The sequence below is a fragment of the Panthera pardus genome, unplaced genomic scaffold, assembly GCF_024362965.1.
Source record: "Panthera pardus isolate Hobbes unplaced genomic scaffold, ASM2436296v1 HiC_scaffold_24, whole genome shotgun sequence".
Classification (NCBI taxonomy): domain Eukaryota; kingdom Metazoa; phylum Chordata; class Mammalia; order Carnivora; family Felidae; genus Panthera; species Panthera pardus.
Window position 1 is genome coordinate 12,216,547 of NW_026526810.1, and position 20,281 is coordinate 12,236,827.

The following is a 20,281-nucleotide window of genomic DNA, read 5'->3' on the forward strand; positions in this document are numbered from 1 at the left end:
AGGGTCAACTGTATGTCTGAATACTGCATTTATTTATTTTTTAAATTTCTCTCGCTATTCTCTGTGTTTACTCTTCCAGATCAGTTTTAAATCGTTCAGTTAGATTCCTCCTACCCCCTTAATTTCGTGGTGAGATTGATTGGTATTGCCTTAAAATGGGAGATTTGTGAAGAATGGCCATGTCAGTGATGTTGAAGCCAGGAACACCGTACAAAGGAAAAACCCTTAAAAATCAATAACCATCTATTCTAAGTGCCTATTGTATTTCAAGTGTTCTGGTCGGTTAAAAAAAATAAAGGTCTCTGCCACATCAACTCTCACTTGACTCTCAGTCCTGGTGAAGCAGCCTCTCAGAAGAAACATTTTCCAGAAGTCATGACTAGAGTATCCAGCAAATGCTTCTCATACAAGGCACCTGTTAGACTTCAATATTTTATTTGGTTTTTATCTTATGACACTTGGAATAAAAAACCCAACCAAAGCTTTCCCAAAGCAGACACAGGAAAACCACTGGCCACATGGCTTAAAAGGGCGTAACATCAGCTAAAGGCTGCCTGCAGTCAGAAGGGGCACACCGCGTCCAGACTGTCCTTATGGCTGTGTGGGTTCTGTCAGCCTCTTCCTAGAGCTTGGAACTAGCCTCCTTTCCCACAAAACGAGGACAAAAACACAGTAAGATTGCCATGAGGGGTCATGTTAATAGTATAACACCAAGCACTTGACATGGATGGAAATTTAATCCTTCCAACAGCTTTATGCAGAAGAGGGACCTGAGGCTCAGAATGATGATGACCTGTCTAGGGCCGCTGTTGGTGAGGGGCAGAATATGAGTCTGATGAGCAAGCTGGCTCCAGACTCAACCTCTATGGTATGCTGGTTCTTCAATAACAAACAAATACGCACGCGTGCGCACGCGCACACACACACACACACACACACACACATTCATACATATATATGTACCCACCTACACTCATACCCCCCACACATAATACATACATACATACATTCATGCGTACATACATACCCACATGTACATATGCATATAGACACATAACATACCCACATGCACACACACACACACACATATATATACGTGTATATATATATATATACATATACACGTATATATATATATATATATGTATATATATATATATATATATATATACACATACACACACATGATACCCACTCTAGTCCATGCACACACACAGAATTTGCTGCCCTGCCTTAGTCCTAGATAGATTTAAGACTGACTCTCTGGGGATAAGAAAGTCCAAATAAACTAGTCCAAAGAAACAAGTTCTCCCATCGTATACTGAACCTTTTTTTCTCACATACATATGGAGAATTAAACTATATTTGCTTCCAAGCAACTATATCTTTATATTACCTTAATTGTGCAATCTAAAGTTCTATGATAGTCTTTCATTTTTACCTCTTAGGAAGAAATGTTACACATAGGTATATATATTTTTAATTTCATGATGGAAATTTTCAAATAAAAATAGAGAAAGCAATAGTGAGTTTCTATGTTCCCATCACACAGTGCCAGCAATCAACAACATTCCACCAATTTTGCTTTGTCTACCCCCTCCTTGCTTTCCCATCCCACACCCCCTGAAGTATTTATTTTTTATTTATTTTTATTTTTTTAGGTAAGCTCTACACCCAACGTGGGGCTTGACCCCAAGATCAAGAGGCACACGCTCTACCAACTGAGCCAGCCAGGCACCCCTCCTTGAAGTATTTGTGTGTGTGTGTGTGTGTTTTAATGTTTATTTATTTATTTTGAGAAAGAAAGAGAGAGCACAAACAGGGGAAGAGGAGAGAGAGAGAGAGGGAGAGAGAGAGAGAGAGAGAGAGAGAGAGAGAGAGAGAGAGAGAATCCTGAGCAGGCTCCATGATGTCAGTGCAGAGCCTGATGCAGGGCTTGAACTCACAAACCATGAGATCATGACTGAGCCAAAAATCAAAAGTCAGATATTTAACCCACTGAGCCATCCAGGCACCCCCAAAGTATTTTCAGGCAAATACTAGATGTCATTAATATCTTAGTTGTAAATACTATTGTATATGTCACTAGCAATAAGAACTTTTTTTTTCATAAACCTTAACTCCTTGTCATTTAGGACTTTGTTTCAGATGCTCTGATTCTACACTGATTTTTATTTTATTTTGTTTTATTTTATTTTATTTATCTTTGAGAGAGAGAGAGAGAAAGAGTGCACAAAAGCAAGGGAGACACAGAGGGACAGAGAGGGACAGAATCCCATGCAGGCTCCATGCTTAGCATGGAGTCCGATGTGGGGCTGGAACTCACAAACCATGAGATCATGACCTGAACTGAAATCAAGAGTTGGAGGCTTAACCGACTGAACCACCCATGCACGCACCCCTATATACTGATTTTTAGCAATGAGGTGAAATAACACCAGTATCTGATAGAGAATACATAAGCACTATCATTCCATTCCTCTTTTTGATACATTTTCCTGCTTCCCTAGCTCAGTGGGCATCTGGAAATGCTGGTGAAACACAGAGAAACCCGGCCCATGCGGGTTGCTGCTCTTTTGGAATCAGAGGGAAGACTAGAGAGAGAGAGAGAGAAAAAAAAAAAGAAATTTTCATCAGGGAGAAAAAGTGAATTCTCTGCATTCAAGAGAAATGACATAGAAATTTTTAAGACGCCATCAATTGTTTCTGCCTGTGTATTACTATGTGAACACCATGTAAAACGAAAACCCATTGGAGCCATGGAATACGATACATGGTGTCCATTAGAGAAGGGGGATTGGAAAGTGTGCTTGAATTTTTTTTCCATTTCAGGTTGATGCCTTACAACCCCCCTCACAGGTGAAGACAACGGGAGGCACCCAAGCTCTTCAGGTGGGGCTCGTGGTTATAAAGTAAGTGTGAGCCCAGGATGGAAACAAACCACAGCCCTGCTTGGGCTCTCCGTGCCGGGCACAGAGCCGAAACCGCAGGGCGGAACAGGGTGCAGAGGTGAAGCATGAAGAAGCAGGCTTCTGCCTCTGCGTGCCCAGCAGATCTGGCGTGTTGCCCACAGGCAGTCTCAGTAAGGGTGTGCCCAATGAATGAGAGAAGAAACGAGCAAAGACATCCCTAGTGCTGCTCAGGGCCAAACTCACTTCCAGCTGAGCAGAGCCGTGGGCATCGGAGTGCTTGCAGGAGCCCCAGGTCACGAGGAGGTGGTGGGGGCGTCCCCGTGTCTGAGGGTACTAAGCAGGATGCCTACCTGAGCAGGGAGGCTGGCCCCGGTGGTGCAGGTGCACGAGGCAAAGCCTCGTGTTACCACCAATGTGGGCTCTGAGGTGAGGAGGGCAGGATAGGGGGACCCCTATCCTTAGTTACTTGGCCTGGGTCATCACCTTCTATGCAAATCCTCATCAAGATGTGTTCATCCTCATCTGGTAGGAGGAAAGGCAGTGGTGAGGCCAGGTGCCATTATGGACTGAATGCGTGTGTTCCCCAAAATTCATATGTTGGAACCTGACCCCAACGTGATAGTATCAGGTGGTGGGGCAGTAGGGAGGTGATTAGGTCAGGAGGGTGGAGCCCTCATGAATGGGATTAGTGTCCTACCAAAAGTGACCCCAGAAAGTTAGCTTGCTGAGCTTCCGCCGTGCAAGGATATAAAAAGGAGGCGGCTGGGAAGAGAGACGTCCCCAGAACCCAACTGTGCTGGCAGCCTGATCTCAGACTTCCCAGCTTCCAGAACTGTGAAGAAAGAACTTCTGTTGTTTATAAGCCACCCGGTCTACGGCACTTTGGTAGAGCAGTCTGAATTGACCAAGACATCAGAGATTTGGGAAAAGTGGGAACATGAGGATCCGACCCCAGGCCTGTTCCAAACCAGATGCGGGAGAAGGAAGTGCACACATTTCTCAGAGGACTGGAACTTTCTGCATTCAGGAAGACCCAAACTTAAAATTTTGAGCATTCCAGATGCAAACATTCTAAAACGCAGCCATGCTTCTCTGAAAGATGGTCTGCAAGGAGAGACCTCTGCTCTGGCTGCATCATCACCAGCCAGCGCCCTGTCTCAGGCCTTGCAGGCTCTGGATGGTAACTGGGGTGGCCTGCGTAGTGCTCGGCTTGCACGCCCACCCCGGATGCCTCAGGGAGCCTAGTCTTCCACACCTGGGCCCACACCTGCTTCCCCAGTGAGGGTGCTGAGGTCCTAGCGAGTCCAGATCCGGCACTCAGTAAAGTTCAGTCAAGGTGTGCTCAACACAGGAATGAATGAAAAGCCACTTTTGTAAACACAACACAGCTGTGAATCAGGATGTGCTCTCAATTCCCTTCCTCCCTTGTCTCTCAGAGGAGACTGATCTTGGGAGAAGACACACCCTTCCCCTGGCCCAGGAACTGAAGAGGACAATGAATGAACTCATCAGCTACTCAGTTTCTAAGAAATAGTTTTAAAACGAATGACACAAACCAGGTTCAATCTGACAGGGGTGAGTATTCTTTGAGCTAGCATATTCAGAAGACTCAGTTATTTAATAAGCTGTGGTCTTAGCTGAGATTTCATAGTACTATCACATAGCACACCATTGAAATGGAGTTGTTTTCTTTTTTCTTTTTTTTTTTTAAGCAATTATGTAAGTTGCAGAGATTTGAGGGGTATTGAAGTGAACGATACAGAACCCAGCACCTTGCTCCCGAAATAGGGTCTCAGGAGCACTGTAGAGAAATGAGAACAGTGCTGCTCCTTCTGGCCAGCCAGTCTTTGTGTTTGCTGCATTAATCTTGGCACTGAGGCTGGCAGTGACTGGAAAACCAGGGAGGGAAAGACATGTACTTTGGGATCAATCACACCCTGGGCACCAACGGACAACACCCATAGGCAGCTCCCAGGTCTGCATTTCTCTTGGGCCCCAGAATGCTGCAGTCAGTAGGAAACTTTCATTAACTGGTGTCACCTTCTATGGCTGAGGTCCCCGAGAGACACTGCCAGACCGACCTAAACTTGCAAGTGTTGGGGACAGCCCTGCTTTGTTAATAATGCGCTTTTTAAATTTTTTTTTTTTTTATTTTTGAGAGAGAGACAGACACAGCGTGAGAGTGGGAGGGACAGAGGGAGAGAGAGAGGGAGACACAGAATCTGAAGCAATATCCAGGCTCCGAGCTGTCAGAGCGGGGCTCAAACCCACAAACTGAGATCATGACCCGAGCCGAAGTTGGACGCTTAACTGACTGAGCCACCCAGGCACCCCCGAGGATAGCCCTGCTTTGAAAGCCAGACTGGTTGAAAGACCCTTCTCATTCTTTTTTCTCTTCTTCCCTGTACTCTGGAGAGATGCTGTTGGAACCAAGACTAAGTCCACCTGTGCACAGGGAGGAGGCGCTAATGCCTGGATGTGCTGAGCGTGCACAGCCCGGAGAGAGGAACCCATCCTCCTCACACACAGAAAGAGGGGAGGGCAGTAAGGCACCAGCAGCAGGCCACTTGCCTGCTGCTTGTTTCTGCAAAGGCCATCTCAGGAGTGGCACCTCCCTGCAGGGCAAAGCTTGTGCGAATGAACCGCCACGGGAACTGCTCAGGAACGCACAGGCACTTAGTGTGCCCCGGTCCCCCAAATTCCAATAAGCCACAGAAGGTCAGAGCTAAGAGAGCTTATTCTGTTCCTGTCTCAACCAGCCAAAGATGCAGGTTCTAACCATGCCCAAGGAAGGGCATTGGCCTGTTTCAGGACTTACTGTGGGGCCGTCCTCGGGAGGTATCCCCTGCATCTCTAAGCCTGTGTCCACTGTGGTATGTAAAGCAGCTGGTCATGTGGTGATCACAAAAGATTCCGACTGTACTCACTCATTCATCAAACAACCACTGCACACCTATGATGATCCGCACAGCAGGAGGCATTGGGAACACGGGGAAGCCAGCAGACAAGGTTCCAGAGATCAGGGTGAAAGATGAGGGCAGGGCTGGAGAGTGCTGTGCAGGCAGGAGACAGGGAGCAGAGGCGGTGGGAAGGGACGTAGGGGGTGCGTGGTGCATAGTTCTGTGCTGGGCACCGAAGCAACCCCACAGCTCAGTACTTGCACTTGCGAGAATCATCATTACGTAGGTAGATTTCCCTCCAGTGCCCACCCCTGCAGGGCAGCAGGGTATCCCCACTCACCCCCTGGGAGAGTGCGGGCACACTTGTGGCTTTCACTACCAGCTACTTGCCAAATGTGTACTTCCAGCCCAGACCTCCATCCAGGTACACATCTCTATCTGGATTTGTCATAGGAATCTTCCATGGAACCCCCTGCCCTAAACTAAGCTCCCGATCTTCTCTTCAGCACCCCCACCCCTTCAGCGTTCCAGATCCAGGAAACTGCGGGTCCGTTCTTGCCCAGAACCAAACCAAACTTCTGGAGTCGTCCATGTCGCCTCTCTGCCCTCACAGCCCGTATCTTACCTGTCAGCAGGCCCTCTCAACACGGCTTCGGGAATCTGACCACTCCACTGCCACCACCCTGGTCTGAGTCACCTTCCTCTCCCATCGTGATGACCCCTTAACTGTGCCTCTCCTCTACTCCAACCACAGTTCAGAGTAGTCCGACCAAACTGGCAGGGGTGAACCTAGTAACAGAGAAGTTCACACCGTCTCTCTCCTCTGCCTAAAAGCCCCCAGTGGCTTCCCACCAATCCTTGCAGTGGTCTACAGCGCCGGGTGCAATGTGGTCTTGCAGGATCTCGGGCACCACTGGACACACCACATTAGCACCTGCATGCTGATAAAGTCGCCCGCAGGCAGTGCCGGTCCAGGGGGTGTGGGGATCTCGTAGGTGCCTGCCCATCTTGCCGCCCACCCACCCCTGCAGGAAGAGGATGTCTCCAGCTGGTCCTAAAGAGGACTGGGATGTGGGCAGGCTGGAGAGAGGGGAGGGGTAACCTCAGGCCAGCAGAGCCCCCTCCAGGATGTGGACGTGCCACACGAGCCACTGCTTCAGAGACAGGCAGGTCCTCTATGAGGGTTCAGAGAACATCTAGCTCAGTTCTGTTTCACAGCCCAGGACACTGAGGTCCTGACAGGGACCCTGACTTGCAAAGTTCTTAGAAGTGTAAAAAAACATCTACCAGAATCACAACGGTGTGCACGCTCTTCCCCGCGATAGACATGGGCCTCAGCTTCCGACGGACAAGCTGTGCTGTGTGAACACACAGCTCCACAGACGCATCCATCCGGGTGCAAGTGGCAGTGCTGATGGCACAGGAACAACACCTTGTACCCGAGGAGCACGCGATGCTTGTGGCTGCAGCTGGCATGAGACGCTGATCCTCGACTTTCAATGGTAGGTCAGTGCACTTAAGGGTTTTTTTTTTTTTTTTAATTTTTTTTTCAACGTTTTTTATTTATTTTTGGGACAGAGAGAGACAGAGCGTGAACGGGGGAGGGGCAGAGAGAGAGGGAGACACAGAATCGGAAACAGGCTCCAGGCTCCGAGCCATCAGCCCAGAGCCGGACGCGGGGCTCAAACTCACGGACCGCGAGATCGTGACCTGGCTGAAGTCGGACGCCTAACCGACTGCGCCACCCAGGCGCCCCAGTGCACTTAAGGGTTTTAAAAGAGTTCAGGAACTTCTACTTTAAAAATATGTGAATTTCGGGTGCCTGGGTGGTTCAGTGGGTTGAGCATCCGACTCTCGGTTTCGGCTCAGGTCATGTTCTCATGGTTCACGGTTTCGGGCCCCCAATTGGGCTCTGTGCTGGCAGCGCAAAGTCTGCTTGGGATTCTCTCTCTCCCTCTCTATGTCCCTCCCCTCCTTTCTCTCTCTCTCTCTCTCTCTCTCTCTCTCAAAATAAATAAACTTTCAATTTCAAGTGGTTTAATTTGAATTTCAAGTGATGTAAAATTTTGCATCTTTGTATTTTTAGACTGTTATAGTAACTTTTTTTCAAAATAGTTATTATCCTAAAGGCAGAAAGAAAGTGACTGGGGGCAGGCAGGGTCTTATAGATGATTTGATCATTTAAAGTCAATTTTCAGGGTGCCTGGGTGGCTCAGTCAGTTGGGTGTCCGACTTCGGTTCAGGTCATGATCTCATGATTCGTGAGTTTGAGCCCCACATCAGGCTCTGTGCTGACAGCTCAGGGCCTGGAGCCTGCTTCAGATTCTGTGTCTCCCTCTCTCTCTGCTCCTCCCCTGCTCACATTCTGTCTCTCTCTCAAAAATAAATAAAGATTAAAAAAAAAATTTAAGTCAATTTTCTGGGGGCATCTGGGTGGCTCAGTCAGTTAAGCATTTGACTTCATCTCAGGTCATGATCTTGTGACTCGTGAGTTTGAGCCCCGCATCGGGCTCTGTGCTGACAGCTCAGAGCCTGGAGCCTGCTTCAGATTCTGTCTCCCTCTCTGTCTGCCCCTCCCCCTCTTGTTCTCTCTCGATCGTTCTTTCTCTCTCTCACAAAAAAAAAAAAAATAATAAAATCAATTTTCTGCATGAGGCAAGTCAATGCTCTTCTGTTCTTCCTGGTTAGAAAAAAATTCTCTGAAATTGTGCTTCATGAAAACTCAGAAAAGGACCAGGGCAGGGGAAGGTTCTAGGGTGATCAAGAAGCAGGCCCCTAGGGACAACAGAACGGTGAAAGCAAACTTCAGGGAACTGTCTCCACAGACAGCATAGTCCCTGTCCCTTTACTACAAATCCCAATCCAACAGAGAGATATGTGAAGACATCAGAGACTGTGGTTGGTGACTATGGCAGAAGATGCAATGATTATTCTCATTTTCTCTCCTGGTGTAGCCTCATCACCTCCATCAGTGCCTGGCCCAAAGTAGGAATTCAATACAGATCAGTTCAAGAAATGATTATGACCCAAAAGGAGAGTTAGGAAAGGCTACCATCCTAGAGGAAAAAAAACAATCTGAAAGCAAAAGTAAGAAAACCATTCCATTTACAATAGCATCAAAAAGAACAAAATACTTAGGAATAAATGTCACCAAGGATGTACAAGGCATGTGGACTGACAGCCACAAAACAATGCTGATAGAAATGAAAGAAGATCGAGATAAGTCAAAATAAATAAGTAAATTGTGTTCACGGATGGGAGAACTCAATTTTGTAAAGATGGCAATTCTCCCCAAACTGAACTAGATTCAGTGAAATCTCTATCAAAATTCCAACCACTGGGGCGCCTGGGTGGCTCAGTCGGTTAAGTGTCTGACTTCTGCTCAGGTCATGATCTCGCTGTTCGCGAGTTCGAGCCCTGTGTCAGGCTCTGTGCCAACAGCTCAGAGCCTGGAGCCTGCTTTGGATTCTGGGTCTCCTTCTCTCTCTGCCCCTCCCCCGCTTGTGCTCTGTCTCTCTCTCAAAAATAAATAAAAACATTAAAAAAAAAAAACCTCTTACAACTCCATAATAAAAGACAAACAACCCAGTTTTAAAATAAGCAAAAGATATGAATACACATTTCTCCAAAGAAGATAAAAGTGGGCAATAAGCCCACGAAAAGATGGTCAGCATTATTAGTCATTAGGGGAATTAGTGCAAATCAAAACCATAACGAGATATACTTCACACCCACTAGGATGTCTATAATAAGAAAATGGATATGATAAAACAAGAGCTGATGATGACAGAGAGAAACTAAAATCCTCATATAGTGCTGATAGGAATATAAAATGGTACAGCACTGCAGAGAACAGTTTGATGGTTCTCCAAAAAGTCAAACATAGAATTACTATATAACCCAGCAATTCCATTCTTACGTATACAACCAAGAGAACTGAAAATGTATGCCCACATAAAGACTTACATGTGGATGTTCAAAGCAGCATTATTCCTAACAGTCATTAAGTAGAAAGAACCCAGCTGTCCATCAACTCATGAAAGGATAAACAAAATGTTATAGATGCAATTATTTACACACAATTAAATTGTATTTAGTCATGAAAGGGCATGAAGTATGATACATACTATAAACATTATGCTAACTGTACACGAAAGGTGACATATTGTGTGATTCCATTTACATGAAACATCCAGAAGAGGCAAATCCATGGATACAGCAAGTAGATTAGGGGTTGCTGGGGGCTGGGAGAATGGGGAGTGTCTGCTTAGTGGGTATGGGGTATCCCTTTGGGGTGATGACAAAGTTCTGGATTTAGTTAAGTGGTAAGTTGTAAAACACTGTGAATGTACTGAAGGCCATTTAGTTACACACTTTATTTATTTATTTTTTAATGTGTATTTATTTTTGAGAGAGAGGGAGAGACAGAGCATGAGCAGGGGAGGGGCAGAGAGAGGGAGACACAGATCCCAAGCAGGCTCCAGGCTCTGAGCTGTCAGCACAGAGCCTGACGTGGAGCTCGAACTCACGAACCGTGAGATCATCACCTGAGCCCAAGTCGGACGCTTAACTGACTGAGCCACCCAGGCGCCCCTAGTTACACACTTTAAAAGGATTTAAATGGTGAATTTTACCTCCATAAAAAAAAAAGAAGAAGAAAAAGAAAAGAAAGAATTATGAGAGACACAAGTTAAATAAAAGTCTGAGTTAACAAAAAGGTAGAAATAATAAAAGTGGTCTGGAAATTCCTGAGAACAACTGACCTTGCTTCTCGGGGTTGCGGACCTGGGACGGCATGTCTTGGATTTCCAAGGTCCATTCCCCCTCGGCCTTTTCTCCCCAGCAGTGCACGGTCATGAATTCCCAGTTTGTAAACCCTTCATTGGAATGATCCAGCAATCTGCAATTGGAGACTCGGGGTGAGAACACAAGGATCTGGAAAGGAGGGGGTGGGGCAGGCCGAGGAGGGCTCTCTCCCAGCTCATAATTACTTAGGTGACAGTACTATTCAGCTGAGTGGCACCTCCAGGGCAGCAGGTCTGAGAACGGAAGGAAAAAGAGCCTGGCCCTCAGCACAGGCACAGGTGCAGGTACAATGGTGACCGCTTTCAAACCCTTGTATTACGACACAGCCCTGGACAGCAGCTTCACCTCCATTATCCCATTGGGTCCCCTGAACATTCTGAGAGGTAGGCAGGCTGGCAGGACTTACAGATGCCCAACATGAGACGGACTCAGCCAGCAATGGGCTCTTCCTGCCATCCTAGTTTACTGATGGAGAGATCCCAAGGGTAGTGATTCATGGCAGGTCCAACAGCCAGGAACCAGCTGAGCTGGGACTCACCCAACGGCATTCGGACTCCTGTCTTTGTTCTTTCCAGCACAGGGAGGTGTGTAAGAGATTACCAAAGAAGGTCCTCAAACCCCCCACCCCCCCACCCCATGTTCCTTCAGGTGTTTGGTTCCTTCCTACCCCTTCCCTCCTACAGAGGATCTGGACCAATGCCTGGGTGCACAAAGGCAGAAAGAGGCTAGGCCACATGATTCTTTGACTTAAACACCTAGGGCATCACAGAGGAAACCTTTCTAAAATGCTGGCTTATGGAACGAATGAAACCTTCACATCTCTCATGGACCCAGCTCTTACGTGCTATTCTCCAGGAGATACAAAGAAGGAGAAACGTGCAACTCTCCAGGGCTTAACAGGCTTCAACAGGTGCATTTGGAAGAGATGACATAAGAGGCCTGGTTGTTCTCCAGTGTGGGTGGGAGGCACCCCTGGGTGCAGCACGGGGAGGCACAGGAGCTCCCGCCCCTCAGCAAGCCTCCCCTTGTAGGTTCTGATGAGCCTCCCTTGGTCCTTTGCTACCCCAAGGTCCTTCTGGACTTCAACCCAGATCCATTTCCTCTTCTTTGACTTGAGCAGGAAACAGGAAGCAAGTTATGGGCACTCTCTTTCTTCCCACACCCTGTGCCCTGCTTAGTCTCCTCTCCTTGGAAGAAACAATCTCAGGTTCTTCTCTCTTACTCTTCCTTCCCAGTCTAATTTTCTAGCTCTATTGTGGAACACTGTCTTTACCCAAGAGCTCTTTATTTGTCATCAGAAGTTCAGATACATATTTGGTGTGATGTAAGACTGGATGCCTGATTTGGGTGTCCTCCGAACATCCAACGAATGTATAAAAACCTTTATCGGAAGAATGTTCTTCGCTTGGCGAATAGTGAGGGGGAGGGCCACACCCTGTACGTTCTTCTAAGAAACTGCAAAGGTCAAGGCTGATTTTCACACACGATGCCAAACTGAACCTGACCCGCCTGGACAGAACAAAGACAAATTGTCTTCTAAGGGCTGAAGTACTTAACGAAATGTCAACTTAACTCTTGGTGAAAAAAAATCTGGCAACCTGAAAAAGCTGCCGTATTGAGCAAGATGCGAAATAAAGTAGAAGTAATACATCGCCCAAATACAAACTCTTGATATAATCACAAACTCCGTGCCTTGGAAAAAAACAAATTCCCAAGACTCAGATGACTGCCAAATGGCCTCAAGGCAGGTTTCAAGTGCTTGATGGCACAGGTACAGCACCTCCTAGCTAATGGGTAGTCTTGAAGCGAATGAACTTGGCAGGCCCCGCTCGTTCCCATCTAAGGGGCACACACTGGGCTTGAACAGGACGGAGGTTAGAAGGGGAGGAGAGCAGAGTGCACAGGGGCCAGGCGGGGGGATGCTGGGGTGCTGGAAGGTTCTTCCAGGTCAGGTGGATGTAAGCAGGACAGGGAGGGAGGGCAGCTACATGTGCCGGGCATTTTCATCTACATCATCAGCATCCAGTGCTTGTAGCATTCTGGACTGTGATGGGAGTGAAATGACATTTCCAGAGGTGAGGGATAAAGGGAGGAGAAATGGGTGACTCCTGGGTGCCCAGCCAGGAGGTGAAGGAGCAGGGTATAATCTCACCTCTCTGGGCCCACAGCCCATCTCGGCGTGGGTCCTCGCAGGTCACTGCTGCCCTGCTGGCCTCTGACCTGCCGCCCCAACCCCTAAGCCTCACTGTGGCTCTTGGTCAACCCAGGTCACCATTTGGTGCCTGGATCCAGCTCCTGCCTCGAAGTCAGGCCTCACCACCTTAGATGCCTCCTGGTGTGCAGCATGGAACAAAGGGGGCTCTAGGAAGGTGACTTCATGAGAGCCCAGAGAAGTGGAGCCTGTGCCCGGCCTCCGTGCTACTGTAAGGACGGGGACCTAAGGTGCCTTGAAGTGGCCCCGCCCATCCGCCCAGCTCCAGTCTGGTGTTTGAACAGGGAATGAGGGCCCTTATCAGAGAACTTCAATGTTTCAAGGAATGCTAGAAATTTGGACTTTTAGATGAAATCTCTAAAAGTTCCAGTAATAATAATAGCAACTCTGGTTGCAAAATAGCATAAATAAAGCGTTGGCTTGCCAGCTGGCACTCTCAAACTGCTCACAGCCTTGCTGGTCTCCCAAGAGCAGAGGCAGAGTGTGGCCCAGGCCTACCTTCAGGAGGGAGAGATGCCCCCTGTCGCTCTCATTCTACGAGGGTGGAACCTAACCTGGTGGGGACTGAGCCTGATGGCCAAGCCCTTGGAACCCATGAAGCCAGGATCTGGTCTCAGGGCTGGTTCCAGAGGACAAACTCCCCACTCCTTCAGACAACTGGCTGGCAAGAGCATTCAGTCTTTCATCTCTGCAGGCAATCTCTCTGTCTTACGCAAAGTAGGGGTGGGGTGGAAGGGGGCTAAGAGAAATGGCAACTCCTACCTGGTCCTGAATGGAGGCCTTCACTCAACCCCCATTTTCTGAATCCTACAGCCCAAATATGGCTGCAGCCCCAGGCAGGGAACCCAAATGGGTCATGTGGGCCCAGTGTGGGCAAGCAGGCAGTGGGGCCACGGCCCAGAGGACAGGTAGTGGCAGGGTGCTTCCTGAGGCGGCGGGGGACACAGTTGCCAGCTGTTTTTCAAGAGAAGCTGGAAGTGCTGGTTTGTCCTGAAACCTTTCTTTTTCCCTCTGCCTCTTAGCTAGAAGGGGCTGGAAGGAAGCCCCAGTCCCCCTTGCCCCCTCCCCCAACCTCCCATTAATCCCCTCACTGCAGTTACCTGCAAGCAACACAAATGCATCAAAGTACTTCTTTCTTGTTTCTGACTTTGTGGAAGAAATGGCTCCATGGCTCTCCACAAAGCCTATGTGAGACCCCAGAGTTCAGAGGCTGTTTATTGGTCCTGAGTGGGACCCTCTCAGGCACATGGGTGAGAAGGCTGTAGAGAGCAGCCACCGAGCGCCCCAAGCGAGCCAGTCTCCCATGGAGCAGAGCCTCCTGCCCACACAAGTTCAAGAGCACACCCCACAACTGGAGAACCATGCAGAAGCTTCAGCGGGCAAAGCAGTCCTTCCCTAATACAAGCTTTTACTCCAGATGCCGAGTGAATGTGAGAAAAATGATCTCTGGTGCACTTTGAAGAGCAATTAAGTCATAGCCAGAATTCCATAAATCTCTCCAAACCCTTATCTCTCCTGCCTGGAAACAAAAGTTTTCCAGGAAGGACGGTTTTGAAGGCCAGGTTTCAGGTTGGTGGGGTATACATCTGAGTATCTCCAAGAGGAAGCTGCTGAAGAACCAACCTGCCCTGGGGAGGAGGGCCCTGCAGGGACACTGTGACCTGGGGCTGGATAGGCCCTCCTGACAACCCCCAGCCTTTGCCCCACTAGGCCAGCCTGGCCTTACCTCTTTGCCAAGAGTTGAGACTTGGTTCCCGAGGGAGAAATGAGGTGGATCTGGAGGTCTCCCCTGCGTGGGTGGGAAATAGAGATGCGAGCCACCACATGCTCCAGGTAACCCACACGCTGGTCTGAGTGGTCCGCACAGGCAGTGGTCAGGGCGGTGGTCCGAAGCGTCTGCACCACAGGGATGCTCCTGGGAGAGGAGGGAGGGACTCAGGACGTGACACCAGAAGCTCCAAGTCTCGAGTGAGGGCCATGGACTCAGGTCTTCCCAGGAACTCCCAGGGAGGAGAGCTCTAGCCCCTCTTGGATGTCCCACTCTTGGGTGCTCCCAGTGGAGCTATCTTGCTGGCCCAGAAGATGTTTGGTGTCCTGGAATTTGCTTAGAGACACAAAGAATGGCTTCTCATACAGACTCTGCTAACATACCCAGTGATCGGCCCCCTCAGTGCCCACAAGCTGGCTTCTCTCTAAGTAGCCTTTGGCCACCTCATTTCCTCAACTGCTGGGGTGAGCCAGGCTTTAGAACCCCACTACTTTGTTTCAAAGACCAGCCTTGATAATATAAGTCACCAAGCTGACTAATAACAGCAAACATTTCCGGAACTGATTGCATGCCAGAAGCTAGACATGGCACTGAGAATTTACCAGGATTAATCTATTAAATCCAGAAAGAGGTCAAGGATCATGCCGAAGGTCACACAGCTACTGAGGAGCAGAGCTGGGAGGTGAGGCTGGAGTTCACTGCTCCCACCTCTGTTCCACACTGTTCCACAAGGATGCTGTGTGGACCCACACTTGTGTTTAAGACACTGGGGATGAGGAGATATGGTCAAGGGCTGGAATTGTGCTCTTGTGCTAACTGCACTGGTCAAGGCTGTAGTGACTGGACCAGAGTCATGGAAGATGGACAGGAACTGGTCCAGTCCCTACTGCTGTGCATGGAGACTGGGGGCCCCTCCCTCCCCTGTCCTCTGATAGGAATGGATGACAGTTCTCTTTATGAAGTCAGGGAAGTTTTGCCATATGGGATGGGATCTGAGGACAAGCATCAAACCCCAATCATTCATGGCTTATTTCCACCAGAATCTTCTAAGACTCCCCAGAGGAGGCAGACACAAAGCTCACACCTGCACGTGCCGTGCCCTGCCACATCCAGGCCAGGCGCTCCCGCCCATTCTGGGCTACCACGGTTGCCCCCACCGCCCCCACCACTTGTAAACTGAGGAAAGATCTCCTGCCACCCAGCAGCACATTAATAATCCCCCATTGCTCAGCCAAGCTCCGTCTATTAAGGGGAGCGCTTTTCTCATTACACCCCGACTTTCCGCTCGGGAGGGGAGGCTTGCAGCGTAGTCTCAGCATCTCTCAGGAATTACATCGCTTGGCTCTACAGGGCCTGAGTCATAAAAAACAATCAAAACAGTTATAAACAGTGATGTAATTCCCTCAGAGACTCTGTAAATATTTGAAAACATGATTTGCATGCATCATAAATTGATTTAGAGATGCTGACTTCTTTCACTGCCTTCTCCCAAATTTTCCTGTCTGTGTTTACAGGTCAGCAGGCCCCCCGCTGTGCCAGATGCAGAGCCTTTCCTGGGCCCAAGAGGAAGGTCAAGCTAAAGCAGAAACAAAAGCCATAAGAAAGTTTAAAAACCTGCGCTATCCCTCCAACCTTTGGCCATTCGGGAGATAGAAATAGACCTAGAAATAGACCTGAAATCCCACCAGGGAATTCCTTTTTTTTTTTTTTTAACGTTTTATTTATTTTTGAAAGAGAGAGCACAAATGGGGGAGGGGCAGAGAGAGACGGGGACAGAGGATCCGAAGCAGGCTCCATGCTGACAGCAGAGAGCCTGAAGCCAGGCTCAAACTCATGAGATCATGAGTGAGATCATGACCTGAGCCGAATGAAGTCTGATGCTCAACCGAGCCACCCAGGCACCTGCCCACTGAGGCATTCTTAATCCTAAAGATAAGGCATAGGATTTCAGAGAACAGGAAGGGGTATAAGATATGGCAAACAGACCCCACCCTCACCTGCCCACTTCCCCTGTGCCCCAGCCACAGTGTTGACATCTAGAGAAAAACAACAACAAAACAACAACAACAACAACAACAAAAACCATCTCAAGTAGTGTTAAATAGTGAGATTATGAAAGCTTCTTGTATTTGACACTTTTATTCTTGCCACTGGACTCTAGCTGCTAGGCCACCCCAGAGGTCAGAAAGCTTGGTTGCTCTAATGCCCGGAGGCCACCTTGCCCCTGCCTGCAGGGTGGCTGGCTGGGGGTGGGCAGCCCACAACTCCTTCCTTTGGAAATTAAAGCCCAGCCTGATTAGATTTTCAAACTTAAGACATTACCCCTGCCTGGGGGGGGCAAGGAGTCCCTTTCTCTGGGGAACAAGGCTAATTATAACAGTTTGTATGAACCCACACTGTCACAGGCCACCAGACCTCCTCATTTCTGCAAGTTCTAGGAAAGGGTGGGGAGCCCAGGACATCCACTCAAGGACAACGAGGCATTACCCTCCTTACTTGAAGTTAACCTTCCCCACCTTTTATTGTTCTTGTTGGAACAAATAACCTAATATTCCAAATCAGGGGCTTTTACATTTCCTATAAAGAGAAGGGAGGTGAGGGGGAGGCTTTAAAATGTTTCAGGATAGTCAAGTTGAAGTTTTTCTGTATTTCAGATAGAAACTCCAAGTAGAAATGGGGAAGCTGAAAATCAAAAGCCATCACTCTGTAAGGATTAACTCCTATGCAGAAGGCGAAATCATTGATGGGTAGAAAAAAGGAAGTTATTCCCCATCGTACAGTTATTTCAAAGATAACACAGAAAATGCAAGTGGACTGCAAAGCTGTGTATTTTTTAGTTTAAACGGTGCAGGGGCGTTATCTTTGTCACACGAACACAGCTAAATTGTATTTTAACCATGAAAACTGATTTAGAAAGGCCTTAAAGTTCCCAAGATAACTAAAAACGTCCCACTGTGATTAAATTCTGTAATTGTTGTCTGTGTATGCAAGGCCATCCCCCAAGGGCCCTAAAAGAACCCAAGGAGTTAAAAAATCCCAAGAGACCTATCTCCAGACCCAGCGATAGATATTTAAACTATGGAGACTGTCCTACTTTGAAAAGATCTCTGAGGACAGACTTGTCACTTCCTGTTGAACCACATTTCAGACTTAATTACTGATACTCCAGATGTTCTCCTTTTATCCTCAAGTCTCGTGAACAGCTCCCTTCTCTTGAGGGTGGAGCAGTCTTGACAATAACTTCCTAGTGCCTCCTGACCTTTGACCTCTGAACTTTTCTCCAGTGTATAATAGCATCTAACATCTTGTAAATGTGTAGAAACAAAATCCGCTTTAATAAATTCAAGGCACTCACCAAATCACAATGCTTGGACTCCGATAGCATCACAGTAAAATTCAGAGCCAAAGATAAATATTTTCAAGTATGGGTTTTCCCTGCTGTCTGAAAGTAGAGTGTTCCTATGAAATCTTTTTCAAGCTGAGAGCAAAGGCATTAAGCAAAGAAGCAATTACCATTAATTTATATGGGAAAAACATGTGAGGACTCCCAGACGCCCCGCCCCATCCACCCCCAAATCACCTCTCTTAGGTTTTTCTGATACCTTAAGAAATGTCCTGCTAATGGATGCACAAAATAAATGGAGATAAAGCACAGATGCTCACAGATACAGTTCGAAGCTGTGACTGCTTGATGCTGAGATGCTGGGTGTAGTTCCCCGGGGAAGGAGTTTGGGGGCACCACTATTGCTGCTTAGGGTGTGCAATGACTTTATAGCAGCTCGCTGCAAAACCAATACTGAATGTTATTTTCGCTTTCTGCCCTTTCTTTGGGAAAAGCAGAAATCCTCTGCATATTTCTTCCAGGTCTAAGACTTTCATAAAAGCCAAGTGGTGTAAGGTGAACTTTTGAAAAGTGAGGGATACCTACACACCAAATGGCCAGGGAAAGCAAGGAGAGGGGGAGGTTGGTAGCTACCAGTGGAAACCCTGCATTGTTCTTCTTGTCTTTCTGCCCTGGCTGGGAACATACTACAAGCTAGTATGTCTTTCTTTTTTCTTTTCTTTTCCTCTTCTTTTTCTTTCTTCCTTTTTTCTTTTTTAAATGTTGTTTTTTTAAGTTTATTTATTTATTTTTGAGAAAGAGAGAAAGAGAATGAGTGGGGGAGTGACAGAGAGAGGGAGAAAGAGAATTCCACTGTCAGCACAGAGCTGGACACCGGGCTCGATCTCATGAACAGTAAGATCATGGCCCGAGCTGAAACTAAGAGTAGGATGCTTAATCGACTGAGCCACCCAGGTGTTCCCAAGCCAATATTTCTAACTCCCACCTTGAAGACCTCTCTCCAGCTCAGCTACAAGGGCAGATCTGTGCTCTGGTGTAGAGCATTTCCAGAGCAATGCTGCCTTACCAAGCTGCAGGGCTGGAGGCGGGGTGGGCAAAGCGAGCTGGGCCCAGCTCCTCACTAGACAATTCTGAGATCATGCTGAGTGGGAGACCTACCAGAATCGGAAGGCAGACTGGTCCTTCCCCATGTTGTATTTGGAATCTGTCTTGGGCTGACGACCATTACAATGGAAGGTCAACCAGGGGCACCTGGATGGCTCAGTCAGTTGAGTGTCTGACTTTGGCTCAGGTCCTGGTCTCAGGGTTCATGAGTTTGAGCCCCTCATCAGGCTGGCTGCTGTCAGCATGAAACCTGCTTGAGATTCTCTGTGCCTCCCACCCCCCTACCCCTCCCCTGCTTCGACTTTCGCACACACTCTTTTTCTCTCTCTCTCTCTCTCAAAAAAGGAAGGTCAACCAGTAACCCTTTCACAGACCTTCTAAAGGGTAATATTGGAGTAGAGGGGGGTTAATTGGGACATTCCTGTTAGACTAAACTGTGGGAAAGCAACTTGGTCTGTTGGAGGGCACAGAGGGATCTGAACGTAGACAGTAAAAAAATTCTGGGTCACTTTTTAGATCTACGATATGTTCTAGGATGAACGTTCTTGGCAGGATGGTCACAGAATCCCAAATAGATAGATTCTTTCATATTAGCTTACATTTCAGGTCTTCCTTAGATGAAATTGCTTTTGATTATGAAACCACAGCACATCACTTAGGCTGGAAATACAATTTGAAAAGAAAAAGAGACTAATCCAGTACATTAATCTAGACATGCTGTTCATGATTAAGTTGTAAGGTGCTTTAATACACAGTGTTTAAATTTACGTTTATTTTTCTCCCCCCCCTGTATGAAACAAGGGGCTAAATTAGCTGGCCTTAAACATTCCTTCCAGCTCTAAGATTCAGTCTGATGGGGAGTGAAAAAGACAATAAGATATACAGTCACTTCCCATTATTCACGATTCCGTGAAATTTGCCTAAATCAATACTTGTGCTTTTGTGATCATTTGTGGATATATGCAGAACAGCAAAATGTTTGAGCTGCCCAGATACACACGTTCCCAGTTGAGGCCAAACAAAGGCGACACTCTGTCTTTTGTTTTCAGTTCTCATACTGTGAACAAATGTCCTTCTTGTGATCTATTTTTAGTGCCATGTTTTTCATATTTTTGTGCCTTTGGTTGGTGGCTTCATGGCTTAAAATGGCCCCCAAGCAGAGTGCTGAGGTGCTGTCTGGTTCCTAAGCATTGGACAGCTGTGATGTGCCTTGCAGAGAAAACACGTGTGCTGGGT

At 47.6% G+C, this 20,281-nt stretch overlaps 1 protein-coding gene across 2 annotated transcripts in view; it reads right to left on the minus strand.

Moving 5' to 3' along the window:
- PCSK6 (proprotein convertase subtilisin/kexin type 6) overlaps positions 1 to 20,281 on the minus strand; it is a 191,294-nt gene that overhangs the window by 47,224 nt on the left and 123,789 nt on the right. For both annotated transcript variants that reach the window (XM_019460080.2, XM_019460081.2), the window contains exons 12-13: positions 14,557 to 14,745; positions 10,576 to 10,712 (exon numbers count right to left, since the gene is read on the minus strand). In XM_019460080.2, coding sequence (XP_019315625.1) covers positions 10,576 to 10,712; positions 14,557 to 14,745 — 326 coding nt within the window. The remainder of the gene's footprint in view (positions 1 to 10,575; positions 10,713 to 14,556; positions 14,746 to 20,281) is intronic.